Source organism: Littorina saxatilis, linkage group LG12 (assembly GCF_037325665.1).
Source record: "Littorina saxatilis isolate snail1 linkage group LG12, US_GU_Lsax_2.0, whole genome shotgun sequence".
NCBI lineage: Eukaryota > Metazoa > Mollusca > Gastropoda > Littorinimorpha > Littorinidae > Littorina > Littorina saxatilis.
The window spans coordinates 36,106,803-36,132,191 of NC_090256.1; the positions used below are offsets into that span (position 1 = coordinate 36,106,803).

At 44.9% G+C, this 25,389-nt stretch overlaps 2 protein-coding genes across 2 annotated transcripts in view; both read right to left on the reverse strand.

Annotated features, from left to right (window-relative positions):
* The window catches only part of LOC138983078 (polycystin-1-like protein 1), a gene marked incomplete in the record, with an annotated part of 82,619 nt that extends 79,789 nt beyond the window's left edge, over positions 1-2,830 (reverse strand). The window contains 1 exon segment of the mRNA XM_070356484.1: positions 2,785-2,830. Within this exon segment, the coding sequence (XP_070212585.1) occupies positions 2,785-2,830 (46 nt within the window).
* Positions 2,831-19,316: 16,486 nt separating this feature from the next.
* The window catches only part of LOC138983079 (polycystin-1-like), a 97,923-nt gene continuing 91,850 nt past the window's right edge, over positions 19,317-25,389 (reverse strand). Inside the window, exons 26-28 of the mRNA XM_070356485.1 lie at positions 20,770-20,886; positions 19,842-19,896; positions 19,317-19,341 (exon numbers count right to left, since the gene is read on the reverse strand). Of these exons, the coding sequence (XP_070212586.1) occupies positions 19,317-19,341; positions 19,842-19,896; positions 20,770-20,886 (197 nt within the window). The remainder of the gene's footprint in view (positions 19,342-19,841; positions 19,897-20,769; positions 20,887-25,389) is intronic.

The following is a 25,389-nucleotide window of genomic DNA, read 5'->3' on the forward strand; positions in this document are numbered from 1 at the left end:
TGGCCCAGCAGTCTAATTAACGGGCACCTTGGCATCTAAATGAACGGCTAGCATTGATTTTCCCGCCTCCACCACCCCAGCAGTGACTGCATGGTACCGATGTAACGATCTCATGTTTCGTCTGGTTCCAGCTTTCGCACCGCATGGCACTCAGCAGTGTTGATCTCGCATAAACTCCACACTGAATACCGCCCCTCCCTTCCTTCCAAAGTACTGATGATCGACCTTTGGTACTTTACACTCATTGGGTCAAATTCATTCTGAACAAATTGTATATTTTAATTTAAGAATTTGCTTCAGCGCAAATGGTTTTCTTTTCATATTCAAGGGACGTAACCGTTCGGAGCAAGTTTTTGAAGGAATCGAATTTTCGGGTATATGTAGACAATCGAAATATCAACTGGGAATATATATATATATATATGACTGGTTATAGAGTTCACTGCTGGTCTTTTTCGACGAGTTGTATACCTATAAATACCGGAATTTTTCGCTTACAGCGATTCTTGCAAACTTAGTTCCACTGTCTTTTTGTTGATTAGACGTCTCAGGCGCTTATTGCAACACATGATATCACAATGAATATCACCATGAATATCACCATGAATATCACCATGAATGGATCAATCAATGAAAATAAATAGCCAACAAACTCCTGAGTCATTCAGACCTCCCCCCCCTTCCCCCCTAATCCCTACCCCCTCCCCTCCCCACCCCCGCCACAAAAACAGTATGTGAGACTCTATTCTGTAATGTTTTGGATACGGGGAAAATGCATATGAGCAGGGGGAAACCGGGATTAACATAAAAGGAATTATTTTCACAAAAGTCATTTCCAACCCAGATGAACTTGTTTTTCTGGGTGGTGCATACAACATGTACAAAGACACTCGTTCGTGTTCTCTCAGAAGAAATAAAATCCTACAGCTCCCGCGTTCACGCCTACCAAGCTACGACAAGTTTCAGTGTCTGAATATCCAATTCACGCCTACCAAGCTACGACAAGTTTCAGTGTCTGAATCCAATGGCAAAGGCCAACATTAGGATAAGTTTCAGCTGTACACATCTCGACCAAAAACATAAATAAATAAATAAATAATTCAAGTCAAAGAACAGGTTTGGGTGCCCTTTCTTATCAATCATTTTGACGCCTCTTCACGTACACATTTCGGAAATAAATAGTCAAGTCTGAATCCAACGGCGGGAATTATGCTAATAGCAGGATACGTTTCAGTTTTAAACACTTCGACAAGAACATTAAAACGCCTCTTCGCGTATATATTTTGGAATAGTTACTTCAAGTGTCATTGCCTGTTCACCAAAGGAAGGTATATGCTAAGAGTAAGACTAGTTACATTTAGTCAAGTTTTGACTAAATGTTTTAACGTAGAGGGGGGAATCGAGACGAGGGTCGTGGTGTATGTGCGTGTGTGTGTGTGTCTGTGTGTAGAGCGATTCAGACTAAACTACTGGACCGATCTTTATGAAATTTGACATGAGAGTTCCTGGGTATGAAATCCCCGAACGTTTTTTTCATTTTTTTGATAAATGTCTTTGATGACGTCATATCCGGCTTTTCGTGAAAGTTGAGGCGGCACTGTCACGCCCTCATTTTTCAACCAAATTGGTTGAAATTTTGGTCGGGTAATGTTCGACGAAGCTCGGACTTCGGTATTGCATTTCAGCGTGGTGGCATAAAAATTAATTGATGACTTTGGTCATTAAAAATCTGAAAATTGTAAAAAAAATATGTTTTTTATAAAACGATCCAAATTTACGTTTATCTTATTCTCCATCATTTGCTGATTCCAAAAACATATAAATATGTTATATTCGGATTAAAAACAAGCTCTGAAAATTAAATATATAAAAATTATTATCAAAATTAAATTTTCCAAATCAATTTAAAAACACTTTCATCTTATTCCTTGTCGGTTCCTGATTCCAAAAACATATAGATATGATATGTTTGGATTAAAAACACGCTCAGAAAGTTAAAACGAAGAGAGGTACAGAAAAGCGTGCTATCCTTCTCAGCGCAACTACTACCCCGCTCTTCTTGTCAATTTGCCATGAGCGGTGGACTGACGATGCTACTATACGGTCTTGCTGCTTTGCATTGCGTTCAGTTTCAGTTTCATTCTGTGAGTTCGACAGCAACTTAACTAAATGTTGTATTTTCGCCTTACGCGACTTGTTTTACAGTTGTGCACATCTCCACAAACGCAAAATGGTGTATGCGTGACCTATCACTTGTGCCAATCGCGCCTTTTCGCGTATGAACATCGGAAGCCCAGGCTACAAATAGGCCGAATGGTACATACACTGACACGGCTTTTCACTAAAAAGTCCACATTCAAAATAATATCGCTGACAAAATGGTCTCGGTGAAAGCATTGAAAAGTCACAGCCTTTCCAGTGTAAACAATTCGACTCGCCGTTTGAGATCTGGCCAGTCTTTTTCATGGGACAAGACACCCCATCCACTGGGACATAAAAAATAAAAATAAAAAAAACACACACCAGCCTGTGTGCTCTCTTCGAAGAGTGGGAATTGTTTGATGTGATGGATTTCTTCACGGACGCTACTGGCAAGCAGGGAAATCGATTCATCCAAACATCCCCCCCTCAGAACAGAGCATTCAAGATACTGAGTTTTGGTATGCGTCCAAGTGGAGGTGTGGCCTTTAACCCAGGTAAAAGCCTGGCCATATCTGAGATGGTGAACAGAACTGTTTTCACGGGATTGACTGTGGCTTTAAGGAGGAGGGAACGTGTACAAACCTTTCAGGACGAAATAGGTATCAGGACACAAGGCCATGCCCGACATGAACATATAAGGGCATGCCCTCACGGCGTACCAAGAGGGGGACGGAGACGCTAGGAGGTTGACAGGACTTACCTGTCCCCCCAACAACCACTTGCTATTCCCCAGGTGTTCTGCTAGTAAGCCTCAACAAACAACTGTCGGCCGAAATTAGCGACATCATTTGAAGAAACATCCCCGTTTTGTGACAAGCAAACACAGCTCAGTGCGTACAAGGTAGAGTAATCTCTCCTCGTGACCTTTGCTTCAGTCATGTCGGCTGCTGAACCAGCTCCTCTTGCTCTCCCCCCTCCGACTTCTCCCATCCTCCCCCCCCCCCCCCCCAATACCACCAAGCGCACATCCAGTGCCTTGCTCGGCGACAGTGTTGATTAGTCAGCGCGGGTACACATCATCACACACACACACACACACACACCAACAAACACCACAGTCCTTATCATGGAATATGTATGTGGAATGATCGAAAGGCGCGCATAGCAGCGATGCTTTTTTTACATCGCAGCAACCTGCTTGACTATGCTATGCTACAACACAAAAACCCATAAATCACTTCCGGTGGTGATTCAAAAAAGGAGGGAAAGGGGCTTTCTTTCTTTATTTATTTGGTGTTTAACGTCGTTTTCAACTGTTCAAGGTTATATCGCGACGGGGAAAGGGGGGAGATGGGAAGGGAAAGCCTTCAAAAGGGGCATATAGAGACATCTGAGTAAACAACAAGTCGCGTAAGGCGAAATTACAACATTTAGTCAAGCTGTGGAACTCACAGAATGAAACTGAACGCACTGCATTTTTTCACAATGACCGTAGTCCGCCGCTAGTGCAAAAGGCAGTGAAAGTGACGAGCCTGTTCAGCGCGGTAGCGGTTGCGCTGTGCTGCATAGCACGCATTACTGTACATCTCTTCGTTTTAACTTTCTCAGCGTGTTTTTAATCCAAACATATCATAGCTATATGTTTTTGGAATCAGAAACCGACAAGGAATAAGATGAAATTGTTTTAAAACGATTTCGGAAATTTTATTTCAATCATCATTTTTATACTTTTAATTTTCAGAGTTTGTTTTTAATCCGAATATAACATATTTATATGTTTTTGGAATCAGAATATGATGAAGAATAAAATAAAAGTAATTTTGGATCGTTTTATAAAAACATAATTTTAATTACAATTTTCAGATTTTTAATGACCAAAGTCATTAATTAATTTTTAAGCCTCCATGCTGAAATGCAATACCGAAGTCCGGCCTTCGTCGAAGATTGCTTGGCCAAAATTTCAATCAATTTGATTGAAAAATGAAGGTGTGACAGTGCCGCCTCAACTTTTACAAAAAGCCGGATATGACGTCATAAAAGACATCGAAAAAATGAAAAAAAAAACTCTGGGGATTTCACACCCAGGAACTCTCATGTAAAATTTCATAAAGATCGGTCCAATAGTTTAGTCTGAATCGCTCTACACACACACACACACACACGCACAGACACACATACATCACGACCCTCGTCTCGATTCCCCTCTATGTTTTGCAACCCTGTCTGCCAAAAACTGCTAGGGAACTGAGTTTAACAAAGCAGAAATAAACATGTTGGGTCTTGTGTTGGGGCCAAGGATGATTGAATGGTCTCAGTATGCCTGCACTCATTACTGACTGGGCCATGAACATGTATTACGCCCCAGCGTGTCGTCTGCGCGGCAAGAAAACTGAAAAGTAAAGAAGAAATGTTGCCTGTCTGTATTACTGAAAGTTTCGCCCCCGACAGGACCAAAAGAATTAAAGCAGAAGCTGTTACTGTTAGCAGTAACACGGGAAAATACGCGACTTCAGCCATGGCTCTCATGTTTATCATTATGTTCATCATCATCATCATCAAATACAACTGAATGCACAACATACAGAATTTGTTCGATCATCATCATGACATGAACATCACCACTGAGGATTTGTAGTCTTCAAACAAGGAGTTGCGTAGCAAGCACACTATACTGAGACTAGAAACCACACAGTCTCGGCTCGTCCTCCCTGTCGCCTTATCCGGAGCTAGCCCAATAAATAAATAATAAATGGTCACTGGGAACCGCATCGAGAAGATCAATGAGACATTTGTCTAGCTGTGCGCCGCATTATTCGCCTATTTCCTGGGATTAGAGGGACTATAACCCGGATGTGCGCTATGACACTATCCCAACGTGACCTGTGCACTGACACACGGTTATAACGACACTGAAACACGGTTATAACGTGAGTTTTTCAAACCCCGACCTGTGCACTGAAGGGAGAGAAAGGGGAAAAAGACAATTTATGCCTGTGCATGTACGCTCCATCGACTTCCATTAGAAAAGATGCAGCAGTGATGAGCCAATTACCCGGCTTCGTGACCGACACTCCCGTGCATATCACATTAGCTATTAGAGAGAGAGAGAGAGAGAGAGAGAGAGAGAGAGAGAGAGAGAGAGAGAGAGAGAGAGAGAGAGGGGGGGGAGAGAGATTTTGTTTGTTTGTTTGCTTAACGCCCAGCCGACCACTAAGGGCCATATCAGGGCGGTGCTGCTTTGACATAAAACGTGCGCCACACAGAAGACAGAAGTCGCAGCACAGGCTTCATGTCTCACCCAGTCACATTATTCTGACACCGGACCAACCAGTCCTAGCACTAACCCCATAATGCCAGACGCCAGGCGGAGCAGCCACCAGATTGCCAATTTTAAAGTCTTAGGTATGACCACAGAACTTATATTAAGTTCTGTGAGTATGACCCGGTCGGGTTTCGAACCCACGACCTCCCGATCACGGGGCGGACGCCTTACCACTAGGCCAACCGTGCCGGTGGGGGAGACAGAGAGGGGGACTGAGAGAGAGAGGGGAGAGAGAGGGGGAAGAGAGAGAGATCTGAGAGAGAGAGAGATCTGAGAGAGAGAGATCTGAGAGAGAGATCTGAGAGAGAGAGAGAGAGAGAGAGAGAGAGAGAGAGAGAGAGAGAGAGAGAGAGAGAGAGAAAAAAAATTCCTTGCGTGCTGCCAAAATAAAATGCTGAGAAAACCGAAGGTAAGGAAGGTTTTCGGCGCGGGTCGTTGTTCCTTGGCGTTCCTCTCTGCTCTAGTTCTGAGCGTGGGTCGATACAGTACTTGCATACAAATAGGTGCAAGTATAGACAATTCAGACAATAAACACCGACAATTCAGACATCCTCAAACAGTTTTCGTTCGCGCCTCGCAAAATGGTAACAACAAAAGAGGTCATCATTCACCACCTCTTCGCCCATTACGTGAGTCGAAGGGCGAGAAAGGAAATTGGGGAAGGGGAGGGGTAAGGGAGAGGGGGGGGGGGGGGGGGCAGGGGGTACAAGCTACGGAGAATGGATGAAATAATTACCTGTCAGTGCAAGTCACGCCAGTTGCAGTGCTGTTTTCGTTCAGTCGCCCCCCCCCCCCCCCCCCAGCGCAATCATTTCAGGCAGGCAGCGGGCACACACACACCTCATTGTTCCCCGCCAGGATCGGTGCATGCACAAACCAACTGTTGAACTCTTTTTCTCTCTTGTTCAGTCTTGTCTCTTTCTCTCGGCCTCTCCCTCTCTCTCTTCAGTTCTTGTCTCTGGTGCACACTTTTATCAACTCCGACTTCATCTGTCTCTTGTCCGTTGTTTCTTGTGCAGCCAAGTGCTTATCTCTCAGTGTTCGACTCGTTCTCGCCTCCATACACCGTCCCGTTTTCTGCACACAGCGCCGCGGCACCACCCAAGCAGAGGAATTTGAATTTCTTACGAACTGCATCGTTTCCTGAAGGCTGCGCAGTCCACCATTAATAACCGACAAATCCGTTTGCTAGTTTCCTGCCTGCAGCAACACAACTCTTCCAAGACTAATCCATCTAAGTTACCAACATCCTCTTCTGTATGTGGAGCGCATCTTCCAGGATCATTCTGGTGTCTTGAAGGTGCGCGGCACTCTCTTCTGGCTGCAGTGTAAAACTCTAAACTTCAGTTCCTTCAACGCTGTTCTCTGTATGCAACGCACGCAGGTACGGCCCTTTCTTACAACTACAAGTCCCCTACTGGGCTTCACCTACACGACGCTTGTTTTTTTGTCAGGACGGTTCTTCTTCTTGTGAATGTGATTCTAACACCAGTTCCGCGCGTGTGCTTCGCTCGCGACTAGATCTAGTAAGCTGTTCCTCGTCCAAGACCTCCATTACACGGTTTCTTCGTACGCTGCGCTTTTTGAACACCTGTGGCACGGACACTGACGACACCTGTGGAAAAAAATCCACAGCTATCACAGCCCCCTGTCCGGAATGGCGTAGCAGTCCTGCGTGTGAATGGGCCAGCATGTGCACTGGCCAGTGACCATCTGGCAGGCGACCAGTCCAGGCCACGTCACACCTCGCTCTGCGGGTCGCGCACATCGTCTGGACAGACGCCAGTCGCCTCGCTTCTTTCCTGTGTCACTGGCTGCGGAGGTGTTGCCTGGTACACACTGATTTTTGTCTTCACTCTTCCTTCTCCTTTTTTTTTGCTGTGTAAAAATATCATCTTCCTTCTTCCTCTGTCCCCTCCCTGCAGAAGTGTTGCATTGTGGACACTGATTTTTTTCTTCCTTCTCCGCTTTTTGTTCCATAAAAATATCATCTTCTCTTGGCTTCTCTGTCCCGTCCCGTTCCAGAAATGTTTTTTTTCTGGCGAAGAATGAGCGGCTGTGGTGCGCAATCGCTTCCTCGGACACTGGTTGCTAAAGTTATTTGTGTACAAGTGGACTGAACAGTGTTTTCTTTTTCAGTCTTCTGTACTGTCAGTTTAAACATTCCTCCTTCATTCGGCTCCGAAGTTCAAGTCATTCTGAAATGTTGCATCTTCAAGTTCAAGTCATTCTGAAATGTTGCAACTACACTGGATTAGCTTCATCGGAGTTTCGCCTTCGTTGTCGTTTCCGTATTTTTTTTCTTTTTTGTGGCAAAGGGCATTGTCCTCCCTTGGCCACATTGCCGCGTTAAAGATAAATCATCAGCGTACCTTCCTCTCAATGTCGTCACTCACGTCAGTCCAGCAGTGTTCAGACTTCGCAGCGTCGGCAGCAACGGCGTTCACAGCTCCGCAGGTAGTCGTGGCGGTGATGGAGGTGGTGGTTGTATGGAAGGCAGTACAGCGGGTCAGTTAAGCCCCATCATTTCGAGCTAAGCCCGGAGGCCCATAAACTTTTTGCCTACTCCATAAAGCCACGAGCGTCAACTGCCTGCGGCGCGTCCCGTCAAATTCCTCCAGCCCGGACAACGTCAGGCGGCGTGCAGCAAGCAGAGCGGAGGAGGAGAGGACGACAGAGCTGAAGGCAGTAGAAGATAGAGAGACCACTGACTTGTAGAAACAGCACTAATGGCAGAAGAGAGACCAGTGAGGTAGCGGCGCTGCGGTCTCCCCCGCCCGTCCCGGGCCTGCGCGCTGATAGAGGGGCGCGGAGACGCTACACGGCGCAGGCAGGCAGGCCGCAGTCACACACACACACCCTCGTCCCCCTCCCCCCTTCCCCCTCCCAGTGACGCGTGACAACACTAAAGAACCCAGAACTTTGTTGTGCCGAATGTTGTACCCATTAGCGTAATTACATGCTAAGCCAAAACTGGGCTTCGTCGATTTTTATTTGTTTTAATTATAATTTAATTTTGCATTAAACGGCACGCCGATTTTGCGACAACCTACGACATACCATGCTAAGGGGCTCCGCTCACATATGTAACTTCAGCAGGACCCACGACGCACTGCAGCTTATCCGAGCCCGCTACACGTTGCATGAAAGGAAAACAGGCCAATTACTCGTCATAATCCCTATCGCGGCATAAATAATTTGCCGTGCGTCGTCTGTGCCGCTGAAACTGCGCAGGTATATTCTGCCCATAATAGCTGCGTATTTACACACTGCCAGTTCTTTGGCTCGCTCAGTGGTGGATGGCGGAACACTCCTTCTCCCCCCCCCCCCCCCACTCCAATGTAAGACTGGAGGTCTAAAGATGGGGTTTCGACTGTACTGTATTCTGTGTTATCAGTACGCTGTCACTGACCGCGGCTTACCATCTGGTTACGGAAGTCACCAGTACAAACCTGTGGGTATGTATTGCTGCGTACTGCGTCAACACTGTGAAAGTCTGTGGGGCAGGGGGGGGGGGGGGGAGTAGAAGAAGCGCAGAGTTTTGTGCCTTGTGGCGGCATGCTCAGCCCAGGCTCAGCCGGGTGACAATCACCAAAGGGATAGGGCGCCGCCTCGTGTCCCTATGTCTTCAGTTTGAGTCGGTGTGTCAAGGGGAGGCGCGGCGTGACATCCCCATTATGAACACCCCGCTAATATGGCCGTTATGAACACCCCGCAATAATAGCTGTTATCCAGTGCTAGCGCCGCCCCGCCACGCCGCAGTGACGGCGCCACAATGGCCGCTACAAAGTAGCGCACGAGCGGCGCGTGACAGGCGTCTGCTGTCATCCTTCATCTGGCGCCCTGTCAGCTTGGCGCTGTGGGTCGGCGTGACGGAGCCCCGGCCTTTCAATTCCTTCACTCTCTTTCACTCCACTTCTCTCCTGACGTGACCACCTTTCAATTAAGCCGTATGTTACGGTGACGTACGGTTATCTTACACACCTTTCAAGCAGCGTGTTACTGTGGCATACGGTTGTCCCATTCAACTTTCAATCAAGCAATATCTTACTGAGGCGTACGGTTATTTCATACATCTTCCCATCAAGCAATATCTTACTGAGGCGTACGATTATTTCATACCTCTTCCCATCAAGCAATATCCTACGCTTATGAAGGAATATCGTACTGTGGCATACGGTTCTACAACTTTAAATCAAGCAATATCTTACTGTGGCATAGGGTTCTACAACTTTCAATCAAGCAATATCTTACTGTGGCATACGGTTCTATAACTTTCAATCAAGCAATACCTTACTGTGACATAGGGTTCTACAACTTTCAAGTCAATCAAGCAATACCTTACTGTGACATAGGGTTCTACAACTTTCAATCAAGCAATAGCTTACTGTGACATAGGGTTCTACAACTTTCAATCAAGCAATATCTTACTGTGGCATAGGGTTCTACAACTTTCAATCAAGCAATATCTTACTGTGACATACGGTTCTATAACTTTAAATCAAGCAATATATTACTGTGGCATAGCTAGGGTTCTACAACTTTCAATCAAGCAATATCCTACTGTGGCATACGGTTATCTCATACCACTCGGTACATGTTTTCGAAGGAATCGAATATTGAGGGTGAAATCTATCGAAATTCACCACGAATTTCCTTCATTTGCAAGAAACTGACATGCTTCTCTCGGAATCCTTCTCTCCTTCAAAAAAAGGGCCCCTCTTTTAATTAGACGGGGAAGCAACATTTTAGGATGGGGTATAAAATTATATCGAATGCAAAAGCTGGGCACAGTGAGACTATCTAAATTGTCGAATCAATTTCTTTAAAGCCTGATATTTATTGGTCGATTTCGCGAAGTCTACTTCATGAAGCACGCTGAACTAAGCTTTGGCACTGAATTTTCGGTAAAAGCTAAGTCAACTTTAGGCTCAACCAAGGAAGGCCTTTACGAGGGCGAACAAGTGTTTATTGTTATCTTTTTCTCCTACATACTTGGCAGTTGTCCTGTTTCTGTCAGGCAGTGCACAACGTACCATACCTCTTCTGTTCAACGGTGGACGAATGTCCTAATTTTTTTTATTTTTTTTTTTTAAACATTCAGTCAATAATTTATTATTTGACTTTGTTTAGCTGGGGACTCAGGATCGAGAGAGGGAGCCAAGGTTCCCCCCCCCCCCCCCCCCCCCCTCTCTCTCTCTCTTAAACCTCTATCCTTGAAAAATAAAGCCGGGTTCCATCATCATCATCATCATCATCATCATCATCATCATCATCATCATCATCATCATCATCATCTCTGCACAGCTTGGAAAACATCTTGGTCCTCGGACAATGTCGCTTGCAGCGCCGTCAGCCAGATAACTATTGTTAGTACTGTGCGTCAGTCATACACGGCTTTCCAATGACTCAGCGTCAAAGATGTCCGTACTCAAGATCGAGTTACCGCTAAACGGGTGACACACATGGAGAGGGCGGGAAGGGGATGAGAGGGGGCCGGGAAGGGTGTTATTCTCTCTCAACTTCGCTGTCACTTTCCAATCAGGTAGCTGTCACGCCGAACAGCGGCGATCGAGCGCCGTGTTTGCATTAACACCAACCCAACATGAACAAGGCGCGAATCCGAGATGATATTCGACTTTTTCAGCTGAAGGCCAGAAGCTGTTAGACATTTGGCACGCAAATGGTTGTTGTAGTTTGACATATAATACACAGGAGAAGCAGAACGCATGCTGATAACATGCATGCTGGCTGACAAAAGCAGACATGCGTAGAAGAAAACAGACAGGAAGTTGACAACAGAAGACATGGACAGGAGAATCAGACAGTGAGCTGACAACAACAACAACAACAACAACAACAACAACAACAAATAACACGAGAAAACAACACACACACAAAGCTGACAACACAAGACATCTTTCTTTCTTTCTTTATTAAATTTTGGTGTTTAACGTCGTTTTCAACCATTCAAGGTTATATCGCGACGGAGAACACAAGACATGAACAGGAGAAGCAGAAAGTAAGCTGACAGAAAAAAGCACCCAGAAAACAAAACAAAATGAAACAAAAATCACACACACTCACACACACAAATACACACAAACAAAGCTGACAACACAAGACACGAATATGACTCAGGAGAATCTTCCCCAAAAAGCACACTGACAACAGGAGACGCAGAAAAGGAGGTGACACCAGAAGAACAAGAACACTAGCACTGGCAACAGAACGCACGCACAGGAGAATAACAAACAAATCTGACAACAAAAAACACCGAATAATATGCAAAACTGACCTCATCCTGCCACTCCTTGCAGAAGACCCTGAAGACAGTGTCCATCTCCACACCAGACGAGGGCTGGACAGAGCACGCGCCCTTGCCCGGAGACTTGTTGACCATGAAATACGTCATCGCCATCCCCTCTGCCTCGGGGTCATCTACACACACAGGTAGAGTTCACAGGTGTTTAGTGCTCACACGGGTATTTTATGTTGGAGAATGCGTTCATGTGACAGACTCCTAGACCGACAGACAGACATACACATAGGTAGTGTTTTCACAGGTCTTTAGTGCCTACACATGTACTATGTGTTAGAGAATGCGTCCATATGACAAACGCATAGACAGACACAGACAGACAGACACACAGACACACACACACACACACACACACACACACACACACACAGGTAGTGTTCACAGGTACTGTACTATGTTGCAGAATGCGTCCATATGTCTAACTCAAAATTGACAAGACAGACAGGCAGGCAAACAGACACACAGTCACACAGACAATCACACAGACAATCACACAATCTCGCGCTTTGGAATCAGAGAAAGGGCAGCTACACAGTAAAGGCTTTTCATAAAAAAAGTGTGCACACAAAAAGACAGAAAAGAAAAGGCTACTTTACTCCAAGGTAACAGGAAGGGTAGGCAAAGGATTCTTTACATAACAGGTTTCAAACGCAGTGGACACAGAAAGGGTTACTTCGCATATATTGCCTTCAACAAGATTAGGGATTCAGCTTCATCATAAACGCTTCCAATCAGCCAGGGTAAAAACTGCTTTACATTGAAGGCGTTTGGTACAATAAGAGCTTTCGGACACAGAGCCACGAAAGATGGCTCTTTAACTTGAACTCGGAAGGCATTATTTCAGGGAAGTAGATCAGAGAAAAGGCTTCTTTACACTGAAAATTACCGCCAACCAAACAAGTGGTCTGGTAAAAGACTACATTACAATAAACGCTTTTAATGCGGGAAGAGGGCATGGAGAAGGGCTCTCATGCTGAAGGTTTTCAATCAGAGAAGTGGATCAGGGAAGAGGCTTCTTTACACTGAAAACTACCGCCAACCACACAAGTGGACTTGACAAAAGACTACATCATAGTGAAGGCTTTCCATCGAGGAAAAGCCTTCTTCCACCGAAGGTTTTGAGAAATGCGTTGACCAGGAGAAGACTAAAAGAGATGCTTTGCAGTGCGAGAGAAGGGCTCTCATACTGAAGATTTTCAATCAGAGAAGTGGATCAGGGAAAGAGGCTTCTTGACACGGAAAACTACCGCCAGCCAAACAAACAAGTGGTCTGGTAAAAGACTGCATAATCGTGAAGACTTTCCATCGAGGAAAAGCGCTCTTCCACCAAAGGCTTTGAGTGATGCACAGTCCAGGAGAAGAAAAGAGATGCTTTGCAGTGCAGGGCAAGCGGGACCGGACTGCAATAGGAGAAGGAGTGATCACGGCGTGTAATTGGGACTATTTCCTGCCGCCAGCCTATGTCCCGCACAGATCTATATTCCATTTCCCCCGTCTGCCCTGGCCTTTCATACCCGCACACCCCGGCTAGTGGAAGAGCACGGGGCAAGGGTGAGGTGTGGATGGTGGATGTTGTGCGAGTGGTGGGGTAGAGTTGGAGGTTTCCGCAACAACAACAACAACCGCAACAACAACAACAACAACAACAACAACAAATCGTGGTTGTAGGACAATCGCAGGTACAATTCTCAAAGATGGTGGTTGTGTGAGAGGTGGGCTGGGCCAGATTGAAAGGGTCGTCCCCCGAAACAACAACAACAACAACAACAACAACAACAACAACAACAACAACAACAACAACAACAACAACAACAACAACAACAACAACAACAACAACAACAACAACAACAACAACATGCAAACTGGTCGTTTTAAGACAAGCACTGGGACGATTCTCGAAGACGATGTGAAATAGGAGAGCCTATTTTGTCACTTATTTTACTTGCCTCTTCTCTCCGCTGTTTTACTGTTTGTTACAGCAACAATGACAAAACAATCCCAACCCGGCCGTGCAACAATAACATCCAAAACTAGCCAACCAAACACTCACACACACACACACACACACACACACACACACACACACACACACACACACACACACCAACAGAGAAACAAGAAAAGAGAAATCTCTCTCTCTCTCTCTCTCTCTCTCTCTCTCTCTCTCTCACTCTCCCCCTCTTTCTCACTCTCCCCCTCCCTCCCTCCCTCTCCCCCTCTCTATCTCTTACTCGCTAATACCATAAATATTATATATGTATTCTTAAACGACGGATTTTTGTTTTGATGTACAATTTTCATTCAATTTTCTTTTCATGTTTGCTTGCTTTTCATTTAAACTGTACAATAGCCGCCATTTATATGTATTTTTCTAGAAAACTGTAAACACCACTATAAGCATTATGCTTGTTGTTGTTTACTCTATATGCGTTTTTTTTGTAAATAATGCACAAACGTTGAATAAAACAGTTTAAACCAAAAGAGAAATATCAGATAAAAAGAAGGTCGGTAGCATTGCAGGCAGCTCTGTATCTTCCTCTTTGTCATCCATGTGAAGACTCAAGACTCAAGTTCTGCTTTTGTCAGAATCACGAGTTCCATCGTCCCTCTCAGATGATTTTACAGATCTTTTGTGACAATATTGGAAGGGAAAAAGAGGTTGGGGAGGGGGGGGGGGGGGGGGGGCATGCAACCTTCCATTCTCTCATCCTCAAGTTGCTAATAAATGAAATGAAGCAGCACTTGCAGATCAATGCCGACTTGTTATTTCAGCATACAAAGCGTCTGTTTCGCCATGAGCGGGGCTAACAGCGAGCGTGTCCCAGCCCCAAGAACAAGAGCGCGGGGAAGCCACAGGGACAACAAAAAAAAAAGACTGAAAGAAAGGACGCTGGAAGGTGGGAGAGGGGGGGGGAGGGGGAGGGGGAGGGGGCAAGTCATGGAATGCGCTTAGCAGCAATCAATGCCAATCACTTATCATCATGTGATTGCCCGGGCCACACAGAGAAGGTGGAGACAATCTAATCTGGGGGGACCAGCCACCGCCAGACTGGGAGAAACAAGCCCCCCTCCCAACCCCTCCTCCTCCTCCCACCCCCCCCCCCCCCCATTCCGGCGATACAGTTGATCTCTGCTTATTGAGTGGATGGGCAGTCACCCCCCCCCTCCCCCACCTTCCCCCGTCCCTGGCATTCATTGCCTGCCAACAGCATGTCGATTTGTCCCAAAGCTCCTGAGTGCAAGTCTTCCGCAAGGACGCTTAGCAGGCACTCCAAACTTTGGCATTATGAGGGCCGAGCTAATTAAGTTGTGAGAATTCTTCCTCAAAAACTTATGAGAGAGGTGTTGGTGCTGTCAAAATAATTCGGCTGCAGTTTTGATGCGACCACAGATATTATGTGTATTTAATTCTACCCCCCAAAAGGAGGCATATTTCACCACACTAATTACAGACTCGCATCGCCATCGCGAAAACGTCACCAGGACCAGTATCCTGGTGAATGGGTCAAGAGACTTGATCTCCCAGAGCGCCTTAGTCTTCCGTCCGCAACCCTCTCGAAAACAGCGACCACATTGATCCAAAGGTCTAAAAGTATACTGTACTTTAGACAGCGTGCTTCCTGCTTCCATTGGACTTTACTCTTAATGGAAACCAACTAACAATGTAGTAAAGCATACTGTACTATAGACAGTGTCTTCCTGCTTTCATGGGATTTCACTCTAAATGGAAACCCTAGACCAAAACTGTATCAAAGCATACTATACTCTAGACAGCGTCTTCCAGCTTTCATGGGACTTCTCAGCAGGAGTTGGCGGGACTAAAGGGGGGCGTGAAGGAGGAGGGATAGACAGTTCTAAGGAGGAGGGTTCAAAGGAGAGACAGAAAGGCACGACAGACGGCTGGCGGCCTCTTCCCTTCAATCAGGTGGTCAACAAGATCATCCTGCGGCATCCGGCACGTCGCTACGTCATACCGCCGCACTCAGTGACGAGGGGAGAGCACTGGAACACCGTGAAACGCGGCACCGTGCGGGCAAGACAGCCAGGCAAGCCGACACCGCACCCACGTTCAGCAGCAGACACTGAAGCAGAGACTTGTCTGATCTCCAGTCTGTGTGTGTGTTCTCTGGTATCTGTGTGAGATCTGCACGGTGCCTGGCTGAACCAACAGCGCCACGCCACCACTCAGCATCACCTTCCTCACACACGAGTCTTCTCCCCTTCCCTACCCAGCGGCACTGAGGCAGACGACACTGACCTCACCTCAGCTCGCTAACGGGCAAAGCGACCGTGGTTCCGGAGCAACACGCATACGAGCTGGGAAGGCCTCGAGGGAGCGCGGTCAGCCCCCTAGGGGACCTGGCGTTGTGTGGACTGGTGCCGGCGCTCCCAGCGCCTCAGTGGGCCGCCAGTCAATCAGCGGGATTGTTCCTAGGGCACGGCTATTTGCAGGCAGGCCCCGCTATTAAATGCTACACGCTCCCTGCTTGCTCTGCCTGCCTTGCTGCCCGCGGGGAGGTTGGCGAGAGCAAACAGTGCGGGGTCCGCTACTGGCTGTGCCGTGCGTGCAGGGACATCCCGCCGTTCATTATCTTACAGAGTATGGGATGCAACGAAAAGAACCATTTCGTAATACGGCTTGATGAGCTGCCTATCAATATGTGTGTGTGTGTGTGTGTGTGTGTGTGTGTCTGACTGTGTGTGTGTGTGTGTGTGTGTGTGTGTGTGTGTGTGTGTGTGTGTGCGTGTGTGTGTGTGTGTGTTGTTAGCATATACGTACCACACGCAGAATGACTGTGTGTGTACTCTGAGCAAACTTAGACGATCTGACGACTCCTCACACCCACAGCCCAGGATAACCCAAAACGTTCAGACTGGCCCTCGGAAAAGCTGTCCTTGTCTGTGTCTTTAAAACGGTCTTGACGCCATCGGGCTTCTATGCTGGGGTGCACGAGAAAGTTATCAACCGGGTGGGAGCCAGCTCCCATTCAGTTGGTAATTTTCTCGTGCGCAACAACCCAGGTGCACAATTTTGTTTAGACCCGGGCCCAGCCTGCTGTGTGTTTTGTTTGAGCAAATACTACTAAATAATGAGACGAAATGTCATTAAGGCTACACGTGGGGGTGTAAATTGATCATTGCTAACTAGAAACCTTCTGTTGCAAATAACAGCTGGTGTTCTTACATAACCGTCTCTAAAACTTGGATTTCACACATATTGGAGCATATTCTGCAAAATAGTTGCCTTCTTTTGCATTTGATTTCTCTGTCCATTTCTGTTCAAAAGAAAAGCTCTCCAAAAGTTGGTTATAATTCAGAACCATTCTGTACCAGATCAAGTTGTGCAGAAGTCTTAACACAGCTTTATTACAGCATTCAGTGCTCTGAGATCACCACATAACGGTTTTTTTCTGTATGCTTGTTTGGTTGTTAAGTTGTTTTGTTTGTGGTTGTGAGCACAGATATTCCAATCTGATCAGGCATAATACCTTTATGTCACAATTGATGAAACACACATCGCAGACAAGGAAATGAGAAAAAGAGGATAGGACAAGAGGGGGGGGGGGGGGATGGGAGGAGGCATAGTAGTGGGGTGGGGAGGGGGGAGGTCTGGGAGGACCAGAAACGTGACATGGCAAAAGAGGACAACACTTTTTCCATTGGCTGCAACAGAGCACTGCTTTGATCCCCATTGTCTGCTTCGCCCTGTGTCGTGCAAAACACAAAAGATAAGCTCTGCAAGCTGCCTGAATTTCATGGGTATCGCCACCCTGCAAACAACACTGACCTGCACCCAGGGAAAAGGGGTCATCGCAAGGGAACCCTGGTTGGCTGTGAAAAACAGGATGGAAGGGTGTAGGGTTCGACTAGAGCGAACCCAGCATGGAAGGGGTTAAAACCAGAGAAAAGAACATGAAAGTGGGTCAAAACCAGAGAACCCATCAGGAATTGGGGTCAACAATAAAGAACCCAACATGGAAGGGGTCAACAGTAGAGAAACCAGCATGGAAGGGAGTCAACAACAAAGAACCCAACCTTACAAACTGGGAGGGGGGGGGGGGGTTGTAGGTGGTACCACACAAGATAACATGGAGGTTATTTGACATTTAACACACACACACACACACACACACACACACACACGAATTCAGACAGTGAAGCAAACAACACTCACCTGGGTCAATGACGGTGACTTGAACCAGGTAGGTTCTGTTCTGAGAGAGTGTTCCAGGTGTCAGCACTAGGGAGGGACCGTCAGGTAGGGATGCTGTGTTATCCCCCCTCAAGTTTATCGGGGTGTTGGACCGCTCGCTGATATGCGGGGGTAGGGTTGGAATCATCTCCATCATCACACAGAAAGGATCACTCTCTGGGCAGCTTTCTGGAGAAGAAAGAGAAAAATGTCTGAGATTAAAAATCCAAAACAGACTGCTAACGTTAAAAAATTCAGACTCAAAAAACAAGAATTGTAGGTTATTGGAACATTGTTTATTATTGACAAAACAAAACGTTACATTTACCAGTACCACTGGGTCGACCTCTAGTAAATGTAAATGTTTTGTTTTGTCAATAATAAACGTTCAATTAACCTACAATTCTTGTTTTTAGTCTGAGATTAAATTATTGATTTTGGTTTTCATGTTTGTGCAATTATCACTGAATGCAAAAGGCATGTTTTTACACCCCCGGTATAGGGGTGTGTATAGGTTTCACTCGATGTTTTTGTTTGTTTGTGTGTTTGTTTGTGTGTTTGTTTGTGTGTTTGTTTGTGTTCGCAAGTAGATCTCAAGAATGAACGGACCGATCGTCACCAAACTTGGTGAACAGGTTCTATACATTCCTGAGACGGTCCTTACAAAAATTGGGACCAGTCAAACACACGGTTAGGGAGTTATTGGTGGATTTTGGTTTTTTGGGGGGATCAACTACGGCATAACTCTTCCTTATCTTCTCCATGTTTTCAGCGTTTACCTCCCTTCCTTCGTATGGTGCACTTACTATTATGAGGGGGCATCTTCGGATATTCCCGGCGTTCTGTTACTATTTTTAGAAGGTCACCGCAGTGTCCAGAACGTAAATTGGACCCGTAAATTATCCTCACTGTAAAAGTGCAAAGGTCGAATCAATTTATAGCCACGCGAAAAATACACTGTCATCTATCTCTCTATATATACGGCTTCTCTGTGTTTGTGTGTCTGTGTGTGTGTGTGTCTCTCTCTCTATGTGGGCAACACCTATGGATTGTTCAGTTCTGTTTGTGATGTGGTCTGGCGGCTTTTGTGTATTTGTATGTACTGGCCTTCCTTTGAGAAGCCAGAACAGTTCAAAAGGGCTTAGAGATAAGCTCTAAATTGCTCAATCCTGAGCAGTGAGAATGGTTATTTCCCTGTGACCAACGGGGGTGTTTTTCCTATCGGAGGAATTTCTTGTTTTTTCTGTTTTGGTAACTTTGCTCTGTGAATACTCTGGGAAACGAAGAGAAGTAAACACTCTTAATGCATACACAATGTGCAATAGAGTAAGTGAGAGTTAGTCGGAACCATTCTCCTGGCCCCTGAGAGAATAACAAGCATTGAAACGAACAAGGGACTCTCATCCTCTCATTCATTGCTTCCGCTTAAGTCTCACTTACTCTATTGCACGTAGAGCACGGACATCCCTTTTTTTTTTCTTCTTAGATCTTGAAATAGCGCTCTGCCTCATTAGTTTAAAATTCTCTCTAAAAGTTCTTATCAGTTGCCCTTTTTAACATTCTTCCTGAAGAGAATGAACAGCTTGGATGTAAGATAATATACCCCCCCCCCCCCCCCCCCTACAACACCACTCCAACTCCAACTCCCCTCCCTAGCACCCCGCCCCCCCCCCCCCCCCCAACCTTACTTCTCCCCTTGTCCCCTCATAACACAAAAGCCTACCTGTTTAAAAGTAGAGACACTAAAGCACTCTTTCATGACTTAAGAACACACACACACACACACATACACACATCCACACACACATCCACACACACACACACACACACATGAATGCAGATAGACAGACAAACAAACAAACAAATGCATGATCTCACCAGGGGATGTTTTCCGTTCCTGTGGTTTGGGAAACATGCCTGGAACAAAAATAAGGAAACTGGCATGAGAAATTGTTATCATTATGTCTGGAGCCCCTTCATCAAAACTGAAAATGATTGTGAAAATGTTTGTAACCAGGTATACTTATCAAACCACATGTACTTTTGGGGGCAAAGGCCGTCAACAGAAGTGAGCCTTTTTTTAAGACCACCCATGTAATAAATACAAACGTGTGTATATCTTGTAAATGCGATCAGGTTCAACCTTCAGTCTTGCAGGAACCTAATTTTCCATGGCTCATCATGACAAAGCCACAGTGAGAGACAAACTTCATTCTCGAAACACTTTTGCATTTGCCGTTTCCTTTGGAAGAATTTTCAGAACGTACTTGTGACACTATAATTCCTATTGTGGCTCCCCATTTCCTTTTGATCTCAAAAACTTCATGAGGCTTTGAAGAAAATGAGGTTCAACGCAAGAAGACGCGTTTTCAATTTGGACACTTAGACCCTGGGAAATTGAGACAGAATATAGGATAAACAGAATACAACATGGCTTGTTGTGTGATACCATGTTAAAACGAATTGTTTCTTCAAATACAGAAAAACTGCTATTCTCTATCTGACCATACAGGTATCTCACGGGCATGCACTGAATAATTGCGACATAAATAGCTCAGTGCTCAAGTCCAGCAGACAACTCTACCGAGACGCTGCTCTGAAAGGGGGACTACTGCGTCACCCTGTCACACCTTTATCATATGTTTTGTGTGTGTGTGTGTGTGTGTGTGTGTGTGTGTGTGTGTGTGTGTGTGTGTGTGTGTGTGTGTGTGTGTGTGTGTGTGTGTGTGTGTGTGTTATTTTTGAGTTTTTTGTGTCATGTCATCAAATGATAAATCAGGGGCAACTTACCCATGTTTCTCCTCGGTCCAGAGCCTACGTCCAGAGTGCCCTCCCCAATGTCCAGAGGAATACCCAGTCCTATTGGCCTGGTGTCACTGCTACCCTCCTCTGGCACCGAGTAAAAGTCTGCACACACAAGATGCAACAATCATTTATGCTGTCTGTGGGACAAAAGGAAAAAATACATAGCTTACAAAACAAAACAACAAAAACAACAAAAACAACAACAACAACAACAAACTGTGACATTTTAGCATATGAAAGTATGCTGTGTCTAGTGTGGTCTGAAACTACAAAGGGACACTTAGCTAATTACATGCGACATGTGACATGGACTGGTGTTCTAATTGGCTCTTCCTTATCAGACTTCTTGGGCCCTTATTGGTTCTAAATTGCCTGATTCTTGTTTTTTGAGAAAAAAAACACAACAACAACTGCCCCGTGCCTTCGTAAATGCATGCTTTTGCGGAACCACCATTTTTTTTATTTCAACTAATTCATGAAGTAATGAGTTTTAAAAACCAACAAGATAATATTGTGGGAATGCTTGAGGGGGTGAGTAGCAAACAATTGTCTTCCACACTTTTATTAACACACCAGGAAAAAAACTCTACTGTCGGCAATGCAGCTGGACTTGAAATAATCAGTGTACCTTCTCTTTCAATCTCCACAGCTGAATTGTTATACAGTAAAACACACCTTTCAAGACCCCCTAATTTAAGATTCCCTTCCTAAAAAAATACCTTGTTTTCTCAAGTTTTCTGTTCATAATTAACTTCTGTAGATTTAACCCCATTTTGACTCCCTCTTTTTTTAAAACCTGGTTTTCTCAGATTTGTGGGAGATCTTCTTCTTCTTCTGCGTTCGTGGGCTGAAACTCCCACGTACACTCGTGTTTTTTGCACGAGTGGAATTTTACGTGTATGACCGTTTTTTACCCCGCCATTTAGGCAGCCATACGCCGTTTTCGGAGGAAGCATGCTGGGTATTTTCGTGTTTCTATAACCCACCGAACTCCGACATGGATTACAGGATCTTTTTCGTGTTCACTTGGTCTTGTGCTTACGGGTACACACGGGGGGTGTTCGGACACCGAGGAGAGTCTGCACACAAAGTTGACTTTGAGAAATAAATCTCTCGCCGAACGTGGGGACGAACTCACGCTGACAGCGGCCAACTGGATACAAATCCAGCGCGCTACCGACTGAGCTACATCCCCGCCCAGTTGGAGATCTTAAAAGATGGGTTCCGCTGCATGTTGTGCATCAGAGAGGTGCATGGTGGAATGTGTGTGTCAGTGTCTGTGTGCGTGTGTACATGCATGTGTTTTTGTGTGTATGTGTGTGTGTGTGTGGTTTTTTTTTTATCTGATCTGTCTGTAGTGTGTTGATCTGTCTGTAGTGTGTTGATCTGTCTGTCAATATGTGTGTCTGAATAATGTGTAAAACAGTGGGAGTGACAGAGACTAAAACACACACACACACACACACACACAGATGCAGCAGAGGGAGGGAGACACGAGGACAAACCAGGAATGACAACTACAGACTACTACAAGATTACAGGGAGCTCTACACCACTCTGCATTTACGAATCCTAAAATTTCAGTTCAGCCGTCAGCACAGCGTTTAAATACACCCACAGAGACTGTAACAAGCTTAATCAGAATGCAAAGCAAACACACTCAATTGAGGGCCTTATATTTACTCTCCAAGCCTGCAAGCACGCGCTGAATATTGATAATGGATGTCACGAAACAGATACAGTTTTTCTCCACCCGTTCTGTGAATACACTTCTTGTGGAAAGTGGGAATGTGTCAATAGGCAAACATCCAGAAATATCTTGATTTGAGTGTAAAGCAAAGGGCGCTGTTGCTGTAGGAGATAAACTGCAGGAATTCATTTAGAGTTTTCTCCCGACTCTCAGTAAAGTGTTGGCGGTGGTATTCTCCACACTCTCAGTACACTGTGGTGATATAAACAGATTACCACAGTTACTTCGTTGTTTAGAGATCAAACTTTGCCGACTGACCCACTGAGTTTTAATTGCTTGTCTTTTTTTTTTAAAGTTAGGCGTTTACAGAGAGAAAAAAACCCACAAAACCACACTGTTTTTACTCAGAAAAACAATTCTTTAGTCTAACCGAACAAGAATTTTTAAAAAAATTTTGTTTTAAGATAGTTGACAACTAAAGGTGACAATTTTCAATTTGAGAGGAAAAGCAAACATTTTCAGTAACAGGCTCATTAAAGGCGAACATGGGGAGGAATTGCTCTCCTGGAGAGACCTCCACTTGCCCCCTGCGTTATCAGAGACTCAGACAGATGATACCTAAACAATCCACAGTGGCCCACCGAAACTGGGCCCAGTGGCCCACCGAAACTGGGCCCAGTGGCCCACCGAAACTGGGCCCAGTGGCGCACCCAAACTGGGCCCAGTGGCCCACCCAAACTGGGCCCAGTGGCCCACCCAGTGGCCCACCCAAACTGGACCCAGTGGCCCACCCAAACTGGGCCCAGTGGCCCACCAAAACTGAGCCGTGGCAGCTAATTGAATTAGAATGGTGCATCTTGACACTGGCTTTCCCCCTTTCTTTTTACATTTCGTCCGAGCAAATACGTGCTGCTTACTTGAAAATGTGGATGCACTTCCTTTATGTTTCTGTAAAATTTTGACTATGTTCATGGTTACTGTACTTATATGGACAGTTTGTTCCTTACGACACATTTTTCCCAATGCTAAACTGAGACGGTTATTAGTTATACATAAATAAATGACAAGAATGTTTCTTTTCACAAAATAAGACATCAAAAATGAATACAGATTTGATCTGCAAAGAGGAAATATCAAACCAACCCACACCCTAAACAGCCCCTAAAGCAGCTCATGACAAACTTTTGGTACACACTTTACAAAATACTCTAATTTTTAACCAGCTGCATTACACGCTGCCAACAGAGAGAGAACAAGTCGCGTAAGGCGAAAATACAACATTTAGTCAAGCTGAGTCGAACTCACAGAATGAAACTGAACGCAAAGCATTTTTTCCGCAAGACCGTACACTCGTAGCATCGTCTGTCCACCGCTCGTGGCAAAGGCAGTGAAATTAACAATACAAAAAAGCGCGGTAGCGGTTGCGCCGAGGATAGCCCGCTTTTTTATATCTCTATTCTTTTTAACTCTCTGAACGTGTTTTTAATCCAAACATATCATATCTATATGTTTTTGGAATAAGGAACAGACAAGGAATAAGATGAAATTGTTTTTAAATCGATTTCGGAAATTTAATTTTAATCATAATTTTTATATTTTTAAATTTCAGAGCTTGTTTTTAATCCGAATATAACATAATTATATGTTTCTGGAATCAGAAAATGATGAATACGATAAACGTAATTTTGGATCGTTTTATAAAAAATTAATTTTAATTACAATTTTCAGATTTTTAATGACCAAAGTCATTAATTAAATTTTAAGCCTCCAAGCTGAAATGCAATACCAAAGTTCGGCCTTCGTCGAAGATTGCTTTGCCAAAATTTCAATCAATTTTATTGAAAAATGAGGGTGTGACAGTTCCGCCTCAACTTTTACAAAATGCCGGATATGACGTCATCAAAGGTATTTATCGAAAAAATGAAAAAAACCATCTGGGGATATCATACCCAGGAACTCTCATGAAAGATTTCATACGGATTGGTCCAGTAGTTTACTCTGAATTGCTCTACACACACACACACACACCGACACACACACATACACCACGACCCTCGTCTTGATTCCCCCTCTATGCTTAAAACATTTATTCAAAACTTGACTAAATTTAAAAAGGAAGGGAGAGACATAGTTATCTCCCCTTTCTTTCTCAGGACGGTTGTTAGCTCCCCCTTTCTCAGGACGGTGTGTGTCTGGTACCAGCGAAATGTTTATGTATCAATCGACCAAGCCCTGATACAACGGGTTCAAGTTTAGGTCTCTCCAGGAGAAAAATTCCTGCCAATGTTCGCCTTTAAAGCCTAGAGGTTCCGTTCTTTTCAATTCTGAAATGAATCTGTAACTGTGAACTACTGTGGCATTTATAATACCAAAATGTTAACAATCAATTGCTTTGCAGCGTAATGCGGCTGAAGGAGATTGGCAATTTGGAACAGCCATGCATTGCTTTCTTCCTGTGAGTAACACAACACCATTCAAATTTGTGAAATTGACACGGCATGTGAGAATAAGCAGCCTCCAGCATATAGATCCTTTCAAACTGATTATAATGGTGCCAAATCATCCACCGGGGGTGGGAGGGTGGTGAACCACTGTACATAAAGGGAAAGTTTGTGCATGCGCCAATGTATGTTTTTAATCTAAGACAAATGTCGCCAATGTATTTACAGAGTGACGTTAAATAAACGATTTTATCATCATCAGCATACAGTGGAACCTCCCTTTTAAGACACCCCCCCCCCCTTCCCCGCCCATTTAAGACTTCCTTCTTTTTAAAACCTACTTTTTTCTGATTCTCTGTTCATACACTCTGTAAATTTACCTCCATTTTAAGACTCCTGTAAATTTACCTCCATTTTAAGACTCCCTCCCTTTCAAGACCTGATGTACTCAGTTTTTAGGATTTTTAAAGAGGG